This window comes from Giraffa tippelskirchi, chromosome 14 (assembly GCF_054371585.1).
Source record: "Giraffa tippelskirchi isolate mGirTip1 chromosome 14, T2T-mGirTip1v1.2.pri, whole genome shotgun sequence".
Lineage (NCBI taxonomy): Eukaryota > Metazoa > Chordata > Mammalia > Artiodactyla > Giraffidae > Giraffa > Giraffa tippelskirchi.
Genome location: NC_137288.1, coordinates 20276952 through 20295396, shown reverse-complemented (window position 1 = coordinate 20295396; position 18445 = coordinate 20276952). Strand labels below are relative to the sequence as shown.

Sequence of the window (18445 nt, the reverse complement as noted above, 5' to 3'; positions counted from 1 at the left end):
TATCTCAGAAACAATTGAGTCAAATACTTCATTCTTGTGTGAAATTTAATTAGGCAACGTTGTCATAAGTTAAGCAACACAATCTCAGGGAGGGATTTCAAAAATGCCCTTAGCAAAGGAAAACATTCCAGTTAAAATCCATCAACATCTTTGGGTCAGGAAAACAGAAAACATAGTAGATACATCAACAGAGAGGCTGTGCTCAAGGGAATTCTGTGACACAGGTTGGAAGACGGGCAACATGAAAAGGGGGTAGGGGGTCATAGACATTAAGCCACACAAAGCCTGGCCAGCTCGGGGACTGAGAAAACACAGAAATGAACCGAAGTTTTCAGAGTATAGAATCCAGGAGTCCTTCAGAGGCAGGGCTGAGCGCTTTGAGGGAGACACGTAGGCTGGTTCGTATGTCTCTGAGGGAGCTGCGAGCCTTAGTCCCCAGGTGCTGAAGGAGGCTGGAGGCTGTGCCGAGTCCATGTGAATGCCGGATGGAATTCAATCCCTCGAAGGCCAACAGAAACAGAAGAAAACCTAGGCGTCCTCGGGGTCCTCATCTGTCATTCCAGCTTCCTCTCCTCACCTCTGGGAGGAGGTCTGAGCAGGGATCAGCTGGCAAAGGAGATGGTTCATTTGCAGCGTGGCAGCCCTACTAATTCAGAGCAGAGTCCATTTGAAGGTGAGATGTAACATCTTACCAACTAGAACAGTCCTTCAAAAAAGGATGCCTGCTTACAGGTGGCTGAAGGGCAACACAGGGTCAGGAAATATCTGTGTATCATAGAAAAATCTCAACAAAATTGGGAGAAGAAACTCAGCCTTAGAAAAGGGGTAGAGAGGGTGTGTTTTCTCACATGTGCGTGAATATTTATAAAATCATAACTCTTTAATATTATCAATTAATAAGAGTTTGTTAATCTTTTTTTTTTTTTTGACACATAAAGACTGTCCTTTCAGACAGTTGGGCAAGTGTATTATATGAAACTATATTCGTAGTAGTATACATCTTAACAATAATGATCTACTAGGAAGAGCTGCCTTTCAAAGAGTGGTTTTTTAAAAAGATACTTTTATTCATAAAGTTAGCATGTGTAAGGATATAAAAATCTAGAGAGACTTTTATTAAAAGCTATTAAGTAGTACTCCCTCAGGCTTACTTTGAATCTGGCTTAATTCTACAGTGTTTAGAAAAGTGAAAGTGTTATCGCTCAGTGCTGTCTAATTCTTTGTGACCCCATGGGCTGTAGCCCACCAGGCTCCTCTGTCCATGGGTCTCCAGGCAAAAATACTGGAGTGGGTAGCCATTCCCTTCTTCAGGGGATCTTCCCAACCCAGGGATCAAAACTGGGTCTCCCCTATTCCAAGCAGGTTCTTTACCATCTGAGCCACCAGGAAAGGACCATAGTTTCTAGAAGGAAAGGCTAATAAATAGAAGCCAAGTGACAGGTCAGGACAGTGCTTCTGTGACAAGTAAAGTGATGATTAATTTAAATGTAACTTTTGTACTCATCTGCTCATTCAAACAGAGTCATATTGACTGTGCACTTAACAGCTATTTTGAGGGATGCCCAAGTTGCCCATTCTCGATACCTACATTCAAATCCTTATGTTCTAGAAATAACAATTCTCAATTACACATCATTAGTAGCACACCTGTGCTATGTCTGTTCCAGTACCAACCTCAGTTATGACAGATGGTGGCAAATTAATAGCTAAGAAGTAAAGGCTAACCTCGTTCTGCCCCAGCTACTCACCCCTACAGTCCTTCCATTTGGTCCTGTCCTAAGAAGCCCTCCCAAACTGATGCAAGGTGAGGTCTACTCCTGAGTTGTCTAAACCCCAGGTTGATCACAGTGCTGGAGAGTTCCTTCTCTGTCAGCAATGCCTGGTTCGTAGGTGGATAAACATGGGACATACAGTCGACATTTTCCCCACTCTGCAACACAAACTCGTTAGACACACATGTGAAAACTAGAGCTCCCATACTGGTACCACCAATTTCACATTGTTTATTTATAGACAGTGTCATCTCTAATTTTTGTAGCAAATTTCTTCATTAGGTACAGAATTTGTATTTTACAGATAAAGTGAAGCTCGGGGAATTCCAACAACATCAGAGCACATGAAAAACATGAAGTGAAACTAATATTTTAATTTGAATTCATTCTGTTGAAAAGCTATTTTCATTGCATCATACCACATTTTTACACCATAATTTGGTTAACTGACGCAAAGAGCCAGCTCAGTGGAAAAGACCCTGGTGCTGGGAAAGATCAAAGGCAAGAGGAGAAGGGGGTGACAGAGGATGAGTTAATTGGATGGCATCATCGACTCAACGGACATGAGTTTGACCCAACTCTTGGGAGATGGTGAAGGACAGGGAAGCCTGGTGTGCTGCAGTTCGTGGAGTTGCAAAGAGTCGAACATGACTTAGCGATTGAGTAACAACAATAATGGTTATGAGAGTGAAGTTATCTATCTAGTTAGCTAATATGCTTGCTTATCCTGCTCTCAAGCTATCATGCAAATGTATACCAAACTGTTGTCTGGAACTGAAAACCAGAATTTTCTGTCAAGTGTTGGTGTTTCTGTTTGTACTTGTTAAGCTCTGGAGCTCAATGTTGTTCAGCAAGATGATGCAATAATATAAGCACTGGAGAGAATCTCATTTGGGTGAAATAAAAACTGGTGGGTTCCAGAAGACACACATTTCACTGTGGACAAGAGGAGGCTGGGAGTTTTTTTTTTCATAATTGATCCATATAGATGATGCATTTGTTCCATGTCGACTATAAAATGAAGTTTACACATAATTTAGGAAAAAATGATTTATTTATAATGTATTATAGGGTATAAAATGTATCTTCCAATGCATTGTCATTTGGTCCTCAAGAGCAATAGGATGGAGAGAAGATGCTATAATACGTATTTTTACAGCTGAGAAAACACAAAAGCATGGGACTTTGTGAATAAGCATCAACTTATTTCAGTGAAACATACTAAATTGAATATTAAAGGGCTGTATTCACATCAGTGAGGACTGATGGCTGATTCTGGGGTTAATCAGCTTGAGTTCAGATCTGGATATTTCATTCCTTATTGTGTAATCCTAGAAAAGCCACCAAAACTCTCTGCAGTTTCTTCATATGTACAATGGAATTTATGACAGTAACAAGAACAACCATAACAAGTATTATTAGTAGTAAGCATAGAATTGCTAAGGTGAGTAAAGGAATACACACATGGAAAACTTTCAGAATGGTGCTTAGCATGTAACACTCAGTATCTTACTAGTTACCAACCATAATCTTGAAATAATAAAAAATGGTAGAAAACAAACAGAAAGTAAGACAGATATTTCTAGGTATCTAACAGTCCACCAGTTGTTCTTTTTAATATCTTGTTTCTGTACTGTTTTGATTTCCTCTATTTATTCCAATAGTTTAGGTAATGTAGTGCTGTTAGAGGATTCTACCTCAAGTACGATTTTTCAGCCAAACTTTGCTGAGGTATTGAAATCCTGAGAATGAAATGTGAAACCCCTTGGATGGCATTACCTGCACTCAGAAATCATGATGTAAATGCCAATCTCCTCTTCCAACTATACTATTATTCCTTTAGTCTAATCCTCTGCTCCAGCCAACTCAAATCCATGGCCTTGGGAGACTGTTCTCTACTCTGATTTCTCTGGGTGGAAATCTCCCTGATATAGTACTTGGCCACAGTCCTCAATCTTCAAGATCTGCTTAGAAAAGCAACTATTCATTAAGCCTCTCTTCTCTCCTTGAGAATATATCCTACCTCCATATCTGTGCTAATAATGTCTTTATTATAAAACATTCTTTGTATTGTACACTCCTGAAAGTTGAATATATTTCATCTTCCATGCCAGATTAGCAGGAAGTAACTAATTAGCTTTTCTAATAGAAAGCTTAGCAAATAATTTTGAACTTCATTTTCTTTACTGACCTCCTCTAAGAACACTTTCTTCTAGAAGGCTCCATAATTATGTTCCTCATCAGCTTACCACTTATTTTCATTACCAAAGCACTTGGGAAGAGTCTTGGTATACAGTTTGTACAGGCTCAAAAAATGCTGGCTATGTTAAACTTAGCCCATGAGAAAATCAACGGAAAGCACACATTTTAAAATGCAATTTAATAAGAAAATTCTATTTTAAATAATTTATATGCTGTGTTTTCTTGCCACTTTTACATTTTGTGTCTAGATCTGTGTCTATTAAGAGGAGGGTAAAATGTTTTTATTTTTCCAAAGAATGAGCCAATGTAAAATGACAATGCTTTAGAGTATGGAGAGGTGGTAGCAGCTGGGGATAAACTAGAACACGTTGGCTGCACAACTGTGGATAAAAATAAGCGGTTTAACTTTACAATCATGCTGGTGCAGTAATAAGAACCTTCTGGGAACCAGCCCTCATAGTTTGAAGTCTGAAGCAGGTTGAGTTTATTATTCTTACCTCTCTAATTAGGTTTAGAGCCACATTTTAATTCTCTAATCAAATGGGATTTAATTATGGCAAATCCAACATTACATGTGATTATTTTCCAATATGATACATAAAAATGGCATATGTATAAAATCAAGTGCAATAAATTGTATTTCCAAATCAGCACACCAGACTTGAATTAGGCAACTAAAATGCATTTGGACAGAAGTAAAAAAACCTTCATTCAGGGTTTCAGAGGTGTTGCACATAACCATGATATGCCTCCCAGATTTTGAAAGTGAATTCAAACATAAGACAATTGAAACCAAAACAGCTATTTTCAAATGAATGAAGTGTGGTGTGTAACTACGCTATCAGAAAACATCTTATGGGATTAATAAAGCAGTCATGCAAGTAATATTTCAGTTCACTTTATCAAAAATGTATCTTTATTAAAATAACTTGATTTGAAACATCTTGAAAGTCTCAAAATATCCCTTTCCTTATCTACATATGTCTCCCTATTTGAATTTGAATCAAAGGTTGACACTCAGGTGTCATGGTCTCATGTAGCCAATACATGCGCTGGTCAATTTCAATGCTGACTTTTGCAGATCTTCTCGCAGGGGACTCTCAGGCATTGTGGAGCCACCGCACTCTCAGGATCCAGCATCTAGAGTTGCAGCAGGGACAACAAGTGCCTCCAGGTCCCTTCCTCAGACTCATCACTACCTTATTGGATGATTAGGCAATGCCCTTACTTAGACATTTTCAGTGTTACCGCTGGAGAGGCCTATCTTCATTTGAAATATTTTTGTTTTCCATAGAGCTGTTTTGTGTTAAATATATGTAAGCCATCTATCTTCGTCATTAGACCTAATGCAGTTGGATTTGTTTTTTAAGTCCCTGATTTATGGTGTAAATCTCCTTTCAGCAGTGAACCAGCAGATTGGAAGCATCTTGCTTCTTTAGGAAGAACTAGAGAGAAAAGTCCTGTGGATATTTCAAAGGACAGTGAAAAGTAAGTGGCTCACATGTACATCATCGTTTTTGAGATCATTCATTCATAGTATAGAGGATCTGATGACAATTTCTAAATAGAGATAATATTTCTAAATAGAGACTTTTAAATAGACTCAATGGGCATGAGTTTGAGCAAACTCCAGGAGATGGTGAAGGACAGGGAGGCCTAGCGTGCTGCAGTCCATGGGGTCGCAAAGAGTCAGACATGACTTAGCGACTGAACAACAACAACAGAGTGAATAATATAAAATATAGCCAATCACTTAAAAACAGACCTCTGGATGCATCAACTTTGAAATAAAAAGGGCATGAAAATAAGCATGATAATAAAAGAATTAGTCCAGTCAAATTAAAAAAAACTAAATTTTAACATAATGTATATAAAATATGTAGCAAAACAATAAAAATAATCTTTCTTTATAATGTTCTACATAGCTTTTCTATTCACCAGTCTATAAAATTCAAGAAGTGATTATTTCTGTGGACTGATATTTTTTTAAATACAGACTACTCAGAATTGCTATCATAATCAATTTTCTTTTCATAATTTTTTTTCTTTTCCATTTATTTGTTTCTGTAACACAGGTGAAGTTGAATTCCCAACAGGGATGTATGTGAGTAAATTCATCTACTGAGTTTGTAGAGCTTGCTTGCGTTACCAGGTTGGAATTGTGATAGACTAGACAGCTTTACCATTTGAAGGACAAAATTCTGTAGAATTCAGCAGTTTTGGAAATGCTATTAAGCCGATTTATAGTAATCTGGTTTTTATAAATTATTTTCTAAGAATACACATTCAATATTTTAAAATTACCCACTCACTAAATCAAACTTTATAGAATGTGTATATAATTCAAAAGCAATTAAATATATATAATATTATTTTAATTTATTTATATTAAACATCATAATTAGTAAGCTTTCAGGAATTATATATGTGCCTGAGTATAAGGACAACTCAGAATTGTGTAATTTGGGTCATATAGGGCTTGTGATTTTAAAGCATTAAGAAAAAAAAAAGTTTCTTTTCTAAAAGGGGACCATATTCCATAAAGTTTTTGCAGTCAAATTTGGAAGAAGTATGCCTTAATTCTTAAGGACCTCCTGTAGTCTAAAAGGTGAGAAGAATTGATATAAAGTGTGTCCTAACGTAAGCCAGTTTTTATCACTCTAATAGAAGAAAGCATTTCTCTTAACTCAAGTTAGCAAATTATTATACATTTTTATATATCTTTATATAAAAAGTTACAAGAGCAAGCATGTGACACAGGAAATGGAAGAGTAACAGCAGTATTAGAGAACGCATGCTTTTTACAATGTGTCTAATAAAAAGAATATTTTTCCAACTCAAATATCCAGTACTGACATGCAGGGTATTTTCTTAAACTGTCAATCAACCATATTGCTAAATGCTTAATCAAAAATCATTTCTATTAAAGGGTATGAATGGTAAAATACCTGACTTCAAAACTATTTCTGAAACTTGGAATCTTCCTTTGATTAAAAAAAAAAAAGGAAATGGGGGTATATAGGAATGACAAAAAAAAGTGAGATTTTTCTTATTGCAATCTAGTAATTTTACTTAGTACTTTTGGCTGCATTTAATGATATTACAACAACAGATGTTTATAGTCCATAAAACCTCTAGCTGGTGTTTCCATGGTCCATATTTTCACTTTTCACTGTGGCATGTTCAAAATCACTCAGGAACGCACTATTCTCAAGCAGTCTATATAATGAAAACAATGTACATGTAACACAAAGTTCATCCAAAATTGTGGGTTTTTTTTCACATATCACACAATGTACAATTATCCAACAAAGACATAAAGCAACATAGAAACAAAGTGAAACCGACAGGAAAAATAAAGTTGGGATAGTCTCAATCAGGAACTAATTTCTTCTTCAAGTTTCCGGTAAATCTCAAAATGTATTTAAAAACTAAGGAGCACTTGGTGGCCTGCAACCAAATTACGAAATGAACATATCATTGTGCAGCGGGGAAGTCTTGCCGAAGTGATAACAAATGTCTGTAATTCTTAAGTTTGAATAAAGGCAGTGGAATGAATTTAGAAATATGTCCACTTTTCACAATTCACTATAGAATTTCCTTTTCACAGTCCCCATGTTTGTATAAATAGTTCTTCTCTGAAAATAAAACACAGTTAAAACATTTTCTCCCAATGAAATATGCGCACAAATCCACCAATTTATCAAGGTAACATAGAGCACAGAAAAGCATTCACCTAATTCAAGAATAGTTGATAGGTTTGAAGAGCTTTGACGGGATTAACTGTCAAGTAAATGTAACTGGAGACAAATTAGTCTAATAGAGACATAGACTATTAAGTGCTAAAAATAAAGCCATTATGTTACCTGATAACAAAAATAGATGTACACATAGACAACTGATATTTATGGAAAGTTTTACATTATCAAGCATTCAAATTTTATATTATAAAATTTGACATAACATGCTGCATTTAATTTGGATGAAATAAGCTACATATTCATGCAAAAATAAGAGTGCGCAAATTGTATCAGTACCACCAAATAGTGTATGCATTTTGAGGAGATATTGCCAAATTAATACAATTATTGCCAGTTTTATATGTTGACTTCAGTTATATTGAGACAGTATTCAATTTTTTAACTATGAGAACCTTGGATTTCTTTTGGTATTTCTTTTAAGAGTTCACTAATTTTTGTATCTTTACCTTAAAGCATATAGAGTTTAATTTATTAACTTAGCATCCTTCTAAATTACAATGTAGTATAATGCTTGATGGTCAGAATATTAACATGTATTTTAAAGTTACGTCTACTAAGAATCGTCCATCCATCAGCATTGAATTCAGTATGTTTCTAATCATGAAATGTTATGAAACACATATTTCAAGAAATAATGAGTAGATAGCACATTCCCTAAAAAACTGCAAGACGATTGCAACAAAACAAAACAGAATACAACAAAGTGGGAGAAAGGACCAAGGGCTCTTGCTTACCTTGAATTTTCTTTTTAGACCCTAGTTGTGTTGTATTCAGATTCATGTTTGCTTAGAGACCCAATGAGGCAGAACCTGGAATGTTATGGCTATTTCATTCAACAAAGTAATATTTTCACACAAAAAATAAATATGCACACAAATATTTACTTAAAAGCATTCCTAAAAATTCATAAAAGTGTGGAAATAGATTTTTTTTTTCCGTCAGCATGCAAAAATATCTAATCAACTAAAAATAGGTTTCTGAGGTTCTATAATGAATTGAGGAAGTATGAACTTTTATAAAATAAACTAAATGCTAGTAAACATGCAAAGCAAAACAAAAGTAGATTGGATTTGGGGATTTAAAATCACTTTTTTTTTCTAAGTTTAAATTTTCTTTCCTCAAGACTTTTATTAATTTGGGGGCTCATAATACAATATAGATAATATTGTCTTCGTATCAAAAGGAAAATGTTTTTACTAATCCTTGCCACAATTAAATATAAATGTTTAAGGTTTTAGCATACCACGCTATCAAACACAATTTGTAATATAAGTATTATGTGGTATGTGGGAAAAAGTATTTTAATGTTCATACCAAAAATATAATGCATTATATTGCAAAATATGTTATTTTTACATTAAAATTGTTCAGCAAGATGGGTTAACCACCTTGGTAAGGCAATTAATTCCAAACATCATCTCACATCTTAAAATATAGAAATATTGATGAGAGCAACCTTTATCACCACATGGAAGAAAATTAGCTATATAAATCTGCAATATAAGTTAACATCAGATCCTTTATAGAAATAAATATTATATACGTGTAGAAATAAACGAAATCTCTTTGGTCTGTGTGAGCACACCTATATGTACCTAAACGGGATTTAGGAAAAGTATAGATGGCAGGGAATCAAGGAAAAGAAGAGGCAAAATCTGAAATACTGCTCTTTGTCACTAACGAGAAACTGAAATGGGAAGACAAACTAGAACACAATATGCTGGAAGCATCTCAGTCTTCAGGTTATACTTGTCATCAAAAAATCGATAGATACTGACCGCTGGACGGCTTTCTCGTGGCGGGACAGCCTGTGACTCGTGGTGGGCACCTCCTCAATCTCGTCGATGTCACAGGCGTCGGCAGCCTCCTGGGAGTAGTTGTGTTTCATGACGAGGATGTTCCGTCTGTTCATGGGCGGGATGAGGGGCTTGACGGGCTGTGGGGGCATCTCGGTCAAGACAGAAGCGTCTCTGGTGCTGAGGTTGCTGCGGCTGCCTTTCCCGCTGGACACTTGTGAACCACAGTGATGGTCGTGAACGCATTTGGAAGAGGACCTCCTCAGTTTATGGTAGTTTTCAAAGTCGTCGGCCACATCGGCAAAGTCAGCTGTGGCTCCCGTCCCTCTGAGGGTGCACAGCTCATAGTGAGGAGGCTCAAACACCTCCTGGAAAACTGTCTGGTCAAAGTCCGATTTCCTTTGGACATATTTTTTACGAGGCTGTTTGATCTGCACAATGACAGAAATGATAATAAGGATGATCACAATGCAGGAAGTCACGCCAATGACCGTCCCGCTGGTGTTGGTCAGCTGGTCCAGCAGCCCGGCCTTCCTCTTTTCTACAGGTCCAGGGAGCGAAAACAACAAACAAACAAAACAAGAAACAACCCACCACGCATTAATACGGCAGTCAAAGCGTACATCGAGAACTTCAAGATGAAATAGGCTGAGTATAAAAACTGTCACTGTCTTAAACGTGAAACGAGTCTTTAAAAGACACAAAGAATTTCACAAGAGCCCTATCTGCTAGCCTCAGAAACAGCCACCACCATCACCACCACCCCCGCCCCCATGGCACAGCATCGCTCCTTTAAATGTAATATATGTTTTGGAGAAGGTCTTATAGAACCTTTAAGATGACATCTGGAAATCAACCAGTCATATTAAAAACAGTAAATTCTTTTTCTTCTCATTGGTATAAGAAAACTCACACGGGCCACCAACGGGAACATGAACATACCTATATTGTTTTGAATTTATTCTTGATGTGGATAACTGAAGTCACAGTTTTCTGATATCAAAAGGTTATGATTACACTTTAAGACAGACACTTCTGGCATGCTGGCATGAGGATTTCTGTGGGTCTTTGCCCCAATGAAACAGTTTTGGCAAAAATTTTTAAAGTAACATTTAAAGTTTCTGGAAATTGAATGACATACAGCAAACAGAGGTACATACGTTCAAGAAAATCTACTAAATTTCTTTAAGAACAGGGATAATCTGTGGCCTTTGAGCTCCTCCACCCTCAGTTCATCCTGACGGTTTCTCTCCCTATGGGCCCCAGTTTGGAGGTACAGCACCCTCCCCACCAGCAAGGGCAAGCCACCAGCATTTCTCTATGCCCTTTCCACCCCCAGATCCATCCTGCAGATTCTCCATTCCAGGCAGGAGTCGGGGGCCAATACTGGGACCTTGCCTCCTCCCTCCAGGCCCCACCGGTAGGAGAGAAGATCTACACCTGGACAGCAGATTGAGCAACCAGGCTCCCATCACACTTGCCCCAGCTCACTCACAGCGCGGAACTATCTGAAGAGGCAAGCTGAGAAGACCAGAGGTCACTGTCCTCAGCCAGGGCCTGATTCATAAAGTGGGTGTGTTCCTCCCAGAGAACTGAGCCACTGTTCCTCCATCCCAGCCCCCCATCAGTGCACAGAGAGCGATGGTGCACAGGTGTTGCCCATGGAGACAGGTGGGCCACAAGAACCACGGCAACAAATATGCTTGAAGCAAGTAAAGCCAATCACTAGCAGTGCTGTATGAGGGTCTTCACAAAACATTTAATTCCCCATCCATTCCAAAGTGTTCCTTGGACACAACAGGGATCATTGCCCACATCCTCTGAATAACTGTTGCCAGGTCTGCTTTTCCTATTGATTCTGTGAGTGATGGGTACTGTGGTAATGCCTCTCTGCTTCAATATTTTAATAGAAGATATTGGACTTTTGGCAACCCACTCCAGTACTCCTGCCTGGAAAATTCCATGGATGGAGGAGCCTGGTAGGCTACAGTCCATGGGGTCGCAAAGAGTCGGACACAACTGAGCGAGTTCACTTTCTTTCTTCCTATAGTTCCTTTTGGAGAAGGAAATGGCAGCCCACTCCGGTGTTCTTGCCTGGAGAATCCCATGGACAGAGGGGCCTGGTGGGCTGCAGTCTATGGGGTTGCAAAGAGTCGGACACAACTGAGCAGCTAACACTTATTGGACATTAGGGCTGCCCAGGTGGTGTAGTAGTAAAGAATCCACCTCCCATTGCAGGAGATGCAAGAGATGTGGGTTCAATCCCTGGGTTGGGAAGATCCCTGGAGGAGGAAGTGGCAACCGGCTCCAGTATTCTTGCCTGGAAAATGACATGGACAGAGGAGCCTTGTGGCTACAGTCCCTGGGGTTGAAAAAGAGTCAGCCACAACTGAGCAGCTGAGCATGTACACACACACTGGACTTTAAGTCTGGAGAGTTGTTTGCCAATTTTTTTTTTCCTTTGAAATTGATGAATATAGGATCTAAACAGAAGAGAGTATGCGGTACTTTGAACTTAACCAAAACCTGCATCATTCATAACCAAGCCAAGAGTTTTGTTATTCAGTCGCTAAGTTGTGTCTGACTCCAGAACCCCATGGATTGCAGCATGCCAGGCTTCCCTGTCCTTCACCATCTCCTGGAGTTCGCTCAAACTCATGGCTATTGAGTCAGTGATACCATCCAACCATCTCATCCTCTGTCACCCCCTTCTTCTCCTGCCCTCAATTCTTCCCTGATACTGGGTCTTTTCCAGTGAGTCAGCTCCTCATATCAGGTGGCCAAAATACTGGAGCTTCAGTCTCAGCTCTCTATGTAAACAAACCTTTGTTTACAGGCCAGAGAAGGAAGCTAGATCAAAGGAAGAAAGTCTCATTGGAAAGGAAAAAAAGCATTTTGGTAGGAAGACTGAAGTCGAGGTAAGTGGCTTTAGGCACCTGTGAGCCCTAAGGTTCCTTCAATACGCCTTCGTCTCTAGAGTATGTGCACAATGCCCCATGGAGACAGACTGGGACTGAGGAAGGAGCTTCTGATAGGAAACCCGACTTTGCTTGAGAAGCTCCAATGGCCAGTCCACCGTGCTGCAGCTCCAGAAAGGAGATTAGCCAATGAGCATCTCTGTCCATGGGAGTCTCCAGGCAAGAATACTGGAGAGGGTAGCCATTTCCTTCTCCAGGGGATCTTCCCAGCCCAGGGATGGAACCCAGGTCTCCCGCATTGAAGGCAGATTCTTTACCATCTGAGCACCAGGGAAGCCCACTCAAGTGTAAAAGATAGTTCACTGTGTGTTAAGGAATGCAGAAACAACACGAATAAAAGCCAAGAAAAAGGCGTACAAATCAATTCTAAAACATACAGGAAGTTCGTAAAGCCAGTATACAATCTATTTTTAAGATCGTCTGATGCATACGAACATCGGATAAGCTTCTTCCCACACTACAGATAGCGAAATTTTGCCAAATCCAGGGACTCATGATTACCTTTACAATGATTTTCATCCCAAGGGTACACACAGTTCTGGAGTCCATTGCATACCAACGTATTGTTAATACACATGTTACTGTGACAGAAGAAAGTATTGCCTTCACAGGGAGCTAAAAGAGGAGAAGAAAAAAATGAAGAAAACAGTTTTAACTGATGTTCAATTGTAAATCACTCACATCACAAACCTAGAAACAAAAAAGATTAGTATGATAATTCGCTGTCAAGTTGAGATAAATGATAAGACAGACATTCCATTCGCAGAAGTGTTGCCATAGTGGTAATCATTTCCTGTGCTACTAACAGAGCTGGCATTCTTCTAGATGTGTTCAGCTTATAAAACTGCTTTTCCATCATAAAAATGAAGCACTTTATCAATGCAAGTTATTTTTTTTTTTTTAACTTTGTGCATTCATTTAGCGAAACTTCAGTGCTGGCTACATGCATGAAAGTGAAAGTTAAGTCGCTCAGTCTTGTCTGACTCTTCGTGACCCCATGGACTGTAGCCTTCCAGGCTCCTCCATCCATGGGATTTTCCAGGCAAGAATACTGGAGTGGGTTGCCATTTCCTTCTCCAGGAGATCTTCCCGACCCAGGGATTGAACCCAGGTCTCCCGCATTGTAGGCAGACGCTTTACTGTCTTAGCCACCAGGGAAGTCCATTAGAACATTACGCTTTACACTGAAATTCTGTATATATAGGGACTTCCCTGGTCCATTAGAACATTATGCTTTACACTGAAATTCTATATATAGGGACTTCCCTGGTGGCTCAGACGGTAAAGCGTCTGCCTACAATGTGGGAGACCTGGGTTTAATCCCTGGGTCAGGAAGATCTTCTGGAGAAGGAAATGGCAACCCACTCCAGTTCTCTTGCCAGGAAAATCCCATGGATGGAGGAGCCTGGAAGGCTACAGTTCCTGGGGTCAGGAAGAGTTGGACATGACTGAGCGACTTCACTTTCACTTTCTGTATGTATAAATTTAACTGTCCTGTTCAAAAAATTTTTAGTTTAATGGAAATATTGAAATACTTTGGAAAGTGTATGCTTATAAAATACTAATAAAGAGACTAAATAAATACTAAACCAAATCCTATGATATTATTTAAGCATATGGAAGAAGCATGTAATATCATAGAAATTCAGAACAAGGGAAAATTTATCTTGAACAACATAGGAAAAATACATATCATTCTCATTGATATTTAACATGTAATATAGTAATGAAATTAGGCTACTTGGCATATATTTCACACATTCTACTAATTTTAGGTACGATGCCCATGATCTCCAGATTATAATTCATGTTGGGTAAAGTAAGAACTCTAAGAATTATGTAACTTGGTTATAAAAATACAAGAACTAGTGATGAGTCTAATAAAGCAAATTCTAATGTTAGATATCGGAGGAGGCAATGGCACCCCACTCCAGTACTCTTGCCTGGGAAACCCCATGGACGGAGGAGCCTGGTAGACTACAGCCCATGGGGTAGCGAAGAGTCAGACACGACTGAGCGACTTCACTTTCACTTTTCACTTTCCTGCACTGGAGAAGGAAATGGCAACCCACTCCAATATTCTTGCCTGGAGAATCCCAGGGACGAAGGAGCCTGGTGGGCTGCCGTCTATGGGGTCGCACAGAGTCGGACACGACTAAAGCGACTTAGCAGCAGCAATGTTAGATATGACTTCAATATTACAAAAATACATTTCTTTCATTTTCAGAATAATTGGTTATTTATAACGAGTCTCTACAGTAATACTGCTCTATGAATTACAAACAGGGCTTTAAAGTAATTTTTGTTTTTGCCTTTTGAATCATCCCACATATCATAAAATATAATTTTAGTGTTTATTTTTGTCAATAATAGTTCCATAACTCTTTTCAGGACAGGTATCTCCAGAAAAACCCATTAGAAACAAAACACAAAATTTACAGTGCTTCATCAATCGGTAAAGTTCTATCAGTGATCAGTATTATCTAAACAGTGCAGTCATGTTATAATTTTCACCTTCAAAACCACATATTGTGGGTTTGCTTTTTTTTTAAGGAAAGTTATCTTCTTTAAATGTATTTTCTATATTAATCAAAATTGTTAGGGAAATGCTTTACACAAGGTAATTTAAAATATTTTAACGTTCCCAGAGGAATATTTTTTTAAATGATCAAGTCTTGAAAATCAACATAACTTGAACCAGGCATCCCTCTGACTCTCCAAGCCCTTCCCCCTCTGCCCCTCTCATCCCAGTTCCCAGGAGAGTGTCTTCTTCCTTCTGCTTGGTTTGTCTCTAAGTTCCTTGTTAAATAATAAAAAAGATGTAATTGTCATTTTGAAAAACAGTATTAAAGAGTAGAAAAGATGCAGATGCAGTAGTCATTTTAAAAAGTATCAGGCTTAACATTTTATTTGACTCCTGCTTTCAACATGGTGTAAGCTTTTATAATGTAAAATGTAATGATCCAATATATTACTGCAAAAATCTGCTTTTCAGTAGGAACTAAATTTGAATTTCTGTAGTCAACCATTTTCAGAACCAATATGGTCTGTTTAGCAGATAATGAATGTTGTCAAAATGTGTACACAGAACAAAAAAGGAGTTTTCTGCAAATAGATTACAGCAGCTGCAAAATGTAAAAAACACTTACTACCTGATAAATTGCAGTGGCTTTGAAAGTACAGCTAATCCATCAAGTAAAGAATACCTTTAAAAGATCATAAATATGCATTGACCTTGCAAAAAGAGCTAGAAAAATTATTACAATTACTATTAAATAGGATGGGTTTGCTTTTAAAATTGTAAATCTATAGGTAAAGATGGCATCGCATTCTGTAACAGTGAGGTAGAACAGTAGGTTAGTAAAGGCACTAAAGATTTGGATTCCAAATTCTCCAAAAGTAATTTTGTTTCGGTTTCTGCTACTTAATGAGTCTCAAAAATGTCTTACAAAATACCAATGTGTCAGTAAGTTATCATTAAATACTGGTGGTTTGACTGGGAATGGGACAGGTCATCTAGGACTGTCAAAAAATCATATTCCTGACACATCACACCAGATAATTATGCAAATGTGCCAGCTAATTGAAACCATCCTCACTTGCAAAAAAATTACTATTCCACTACTGTTTCATTTTTCCTTCCTCACCTTTGCTAACATTTATAGAACTGCCAGGCAAACAACAAACAAAAACAAATAAGCACACTGTGCAGTAGCTAAGAAACAAATTATCATAACTTCTACTCCTTGAACAAAAATTAATTCTGTCTCACAGACACCAAAAACAAAATAGGATTGGATTCTGAATTGTCTTCATATTGTACATCTGAATATTTCTCTCATATAAAGTGTGAATGCACAGTAGTTCATTAAAGATTCTTACTTTTACCTCCTGCTAAAAAAAACTAAATGGCACGTTCCTGCCTCCCAAAGCAAGGTATGTTCTCACTGTTCCTTCAAGGATGTCTGAGGACATACATACATTCAGCCCATAAGCACTTCCCATTGCCCTCCACATGTTCCTGAGATCTTTGGTTCATTGGCCACGCTGTTCCCTCCCTGTCTCTCTGTCCTAGAAAACTCTGTCTCTACTCTGCTATCCAAATCCTATCAGAACTAAATTATCTATAGAGCTATGAAATGTCATTCCAATCTATCTGAAAATTATCTTTGCTGTAAATCTTATTCTACTTTTAATTTTTAGAAGAGTTTAACACTTAGTATAAGTTTTTCATCTTTCCCCATGAGTTCTTTAAGGCAAGGGACATGCTTTTGTTTTAATAAAAAACTTATTTTTAATTTCTTATGTGGGTTAATATTTCTAGAGTTGTAGTAAAGAGTCAACAGATATTTTAATTAATTTAATATCAGTGAACAAAAGTTTAGCTGGCCAGTTTAGCTCTGAATATTCCAGAGAGAGAAGATTCTTGCAAGTGTGTTTACTGGTGGAGAACTAACGCTTCAGGTCAAGTCTTCAAATACAATAGAAATTGTGATCTTCTCAGCAACTAAATCTCATTCATTCATTTGGTTTTCTGACTACTGCTGAAAAAGCACATATTCTATCAACTTTTAGAGGACTTATTCTACTTGGAAATTCAATATACATTGTCAAAAGCGATCGTCTCTTAAAAACCAACCCCCTTATTTTGTAAAATTATCTGCAAGAAATTAAGGTTTACTAAAAGGAGTACAAAATGGCGGTGGCTAAAATACAAAGAAGGGAAAACCCCGTGAAAATAAAACAAAGGAAGGTCCGAGGACCAGACTAAGGACCTCTGGTAAAACAAACAGCCCTCCTGGCTAGCCCAATTTACATAGAGCAGGCTTAGGGAGAGGAGAAAAAAAACATACAAAAAGAGGAGCCAAAACTGAGCCAGAGGCTTCTCTTCTCCTGGCGTCTTTTGGGTTGGCCCACCCTCACGCCTCAAGGATGTATTTTCCTTTGCTTTCTACATAAAACTGAGCTGTAACATCGATTGATCCATCGCTTCACATTTTTTTCTGTGGTGAGGCAGAACTGAGGAAATTACACACTCCTTTGACATCTACGGTGCCCTGACTTGGGTTTAACCTGGCTGAAACAACCTGGGCACGGCCCCGGCGAGGCGGAGGCCAAACGCATCAGAAGCCCAACTCGGCGAAAGCTCCAATGGTGGAAGCTGAATGCAAGAGAATCCAGCGCAGGGGAAGTGACAAGAAGCCCAGCATGCTGGAAACCGGGACTGCAAAACAAACTTGGCAGAAAGCTCACGCGGCTCAGTCTCAGATTCCAGAAGACCTCCAGCTGGGGTAGAAGTCCTTGCTCCTATGGCTGGAAGGACGTATGGCTAACAAAATCTTAATTCCTTTACAATCTCTCATATCTTGTTTCCTCACACTCCCTGCAAACAGGCGGCAGTGGGTGCAACTGAGGGACTCTGGCAGGGGCTACTCCCCAATGTGTGCTGAAGCCTCCACTATCTGCTGTGCCCTAGTAGCTGTTGCCCAAGCGGGTGGAGTTCTGTCCTTAATCGTCTTTGTGCCAAGGATCAGGCCAATGAAAACTGTGAGCACAGGTCAGGTATTTAGCAGATTTTATGGCAGGTTATGAAGGGGATTCCTCGGCACGTTTTTCCCACTGCTTTCGCCTCCTGTCCTTCAGCTCCTCTCTCCATCTATGCCACTGCTTACAAAGTATTGGGCAGGTCATCATCTTTCCATTTCTGGAAGTTGTGCTTGAAACCATTTACCTAAGATTGGGACTCAAACCCACGTGGCAGGGACTCTATGTTATGCTTAGTCACTTAGTCATGTCCGACTGGGACTTAAGCCCAGCCAAAATCCACGGTGCCTGGCTTCAGGACCTAATGAAGCTCAGGCTCTTGATGTCTTATTGTAAAAAACTCAGTGAGAGACACAGAGATAGGTAAGAGGTGGATTTGTTCGGATTCAGAG

At 38.7% G+C, this 18445-nt stretch overlaps 1 protein-coding gene across 1 annotated transcript in view; it reads right to left on the bottom strand.

Annotated features, from left to right (window-relative positions):
• Window positions 1-8469: 8469 nt before the first annotated feature.
• Window positions 8470-18445, bottom strand: part of NETO1 (neuropilin and tolloid like 1) — a 96502-nt gene continuing 86526 nt past the window's right edge. Inside the window, exons 8-10 of the mRNA XM_081561971.1 lie at window positions 13011-13124; window positions 9514-10072; window positions 8470-8544 (exon numbers count right to left, since the gene is read on the bottom strand). Of these exons, the coding sequence (XP_081418097.1) occupies window positions 8484-8544; window positions 9514-10072; window positions 13011-13124 (734 nt within the window). The 3' untranslated portion in view covers window positions 8470-8483. The remainder of the gene's footprint in view (window positions 8545-9513; window positions 10073-13010; window positions 13125-18445) is intronic.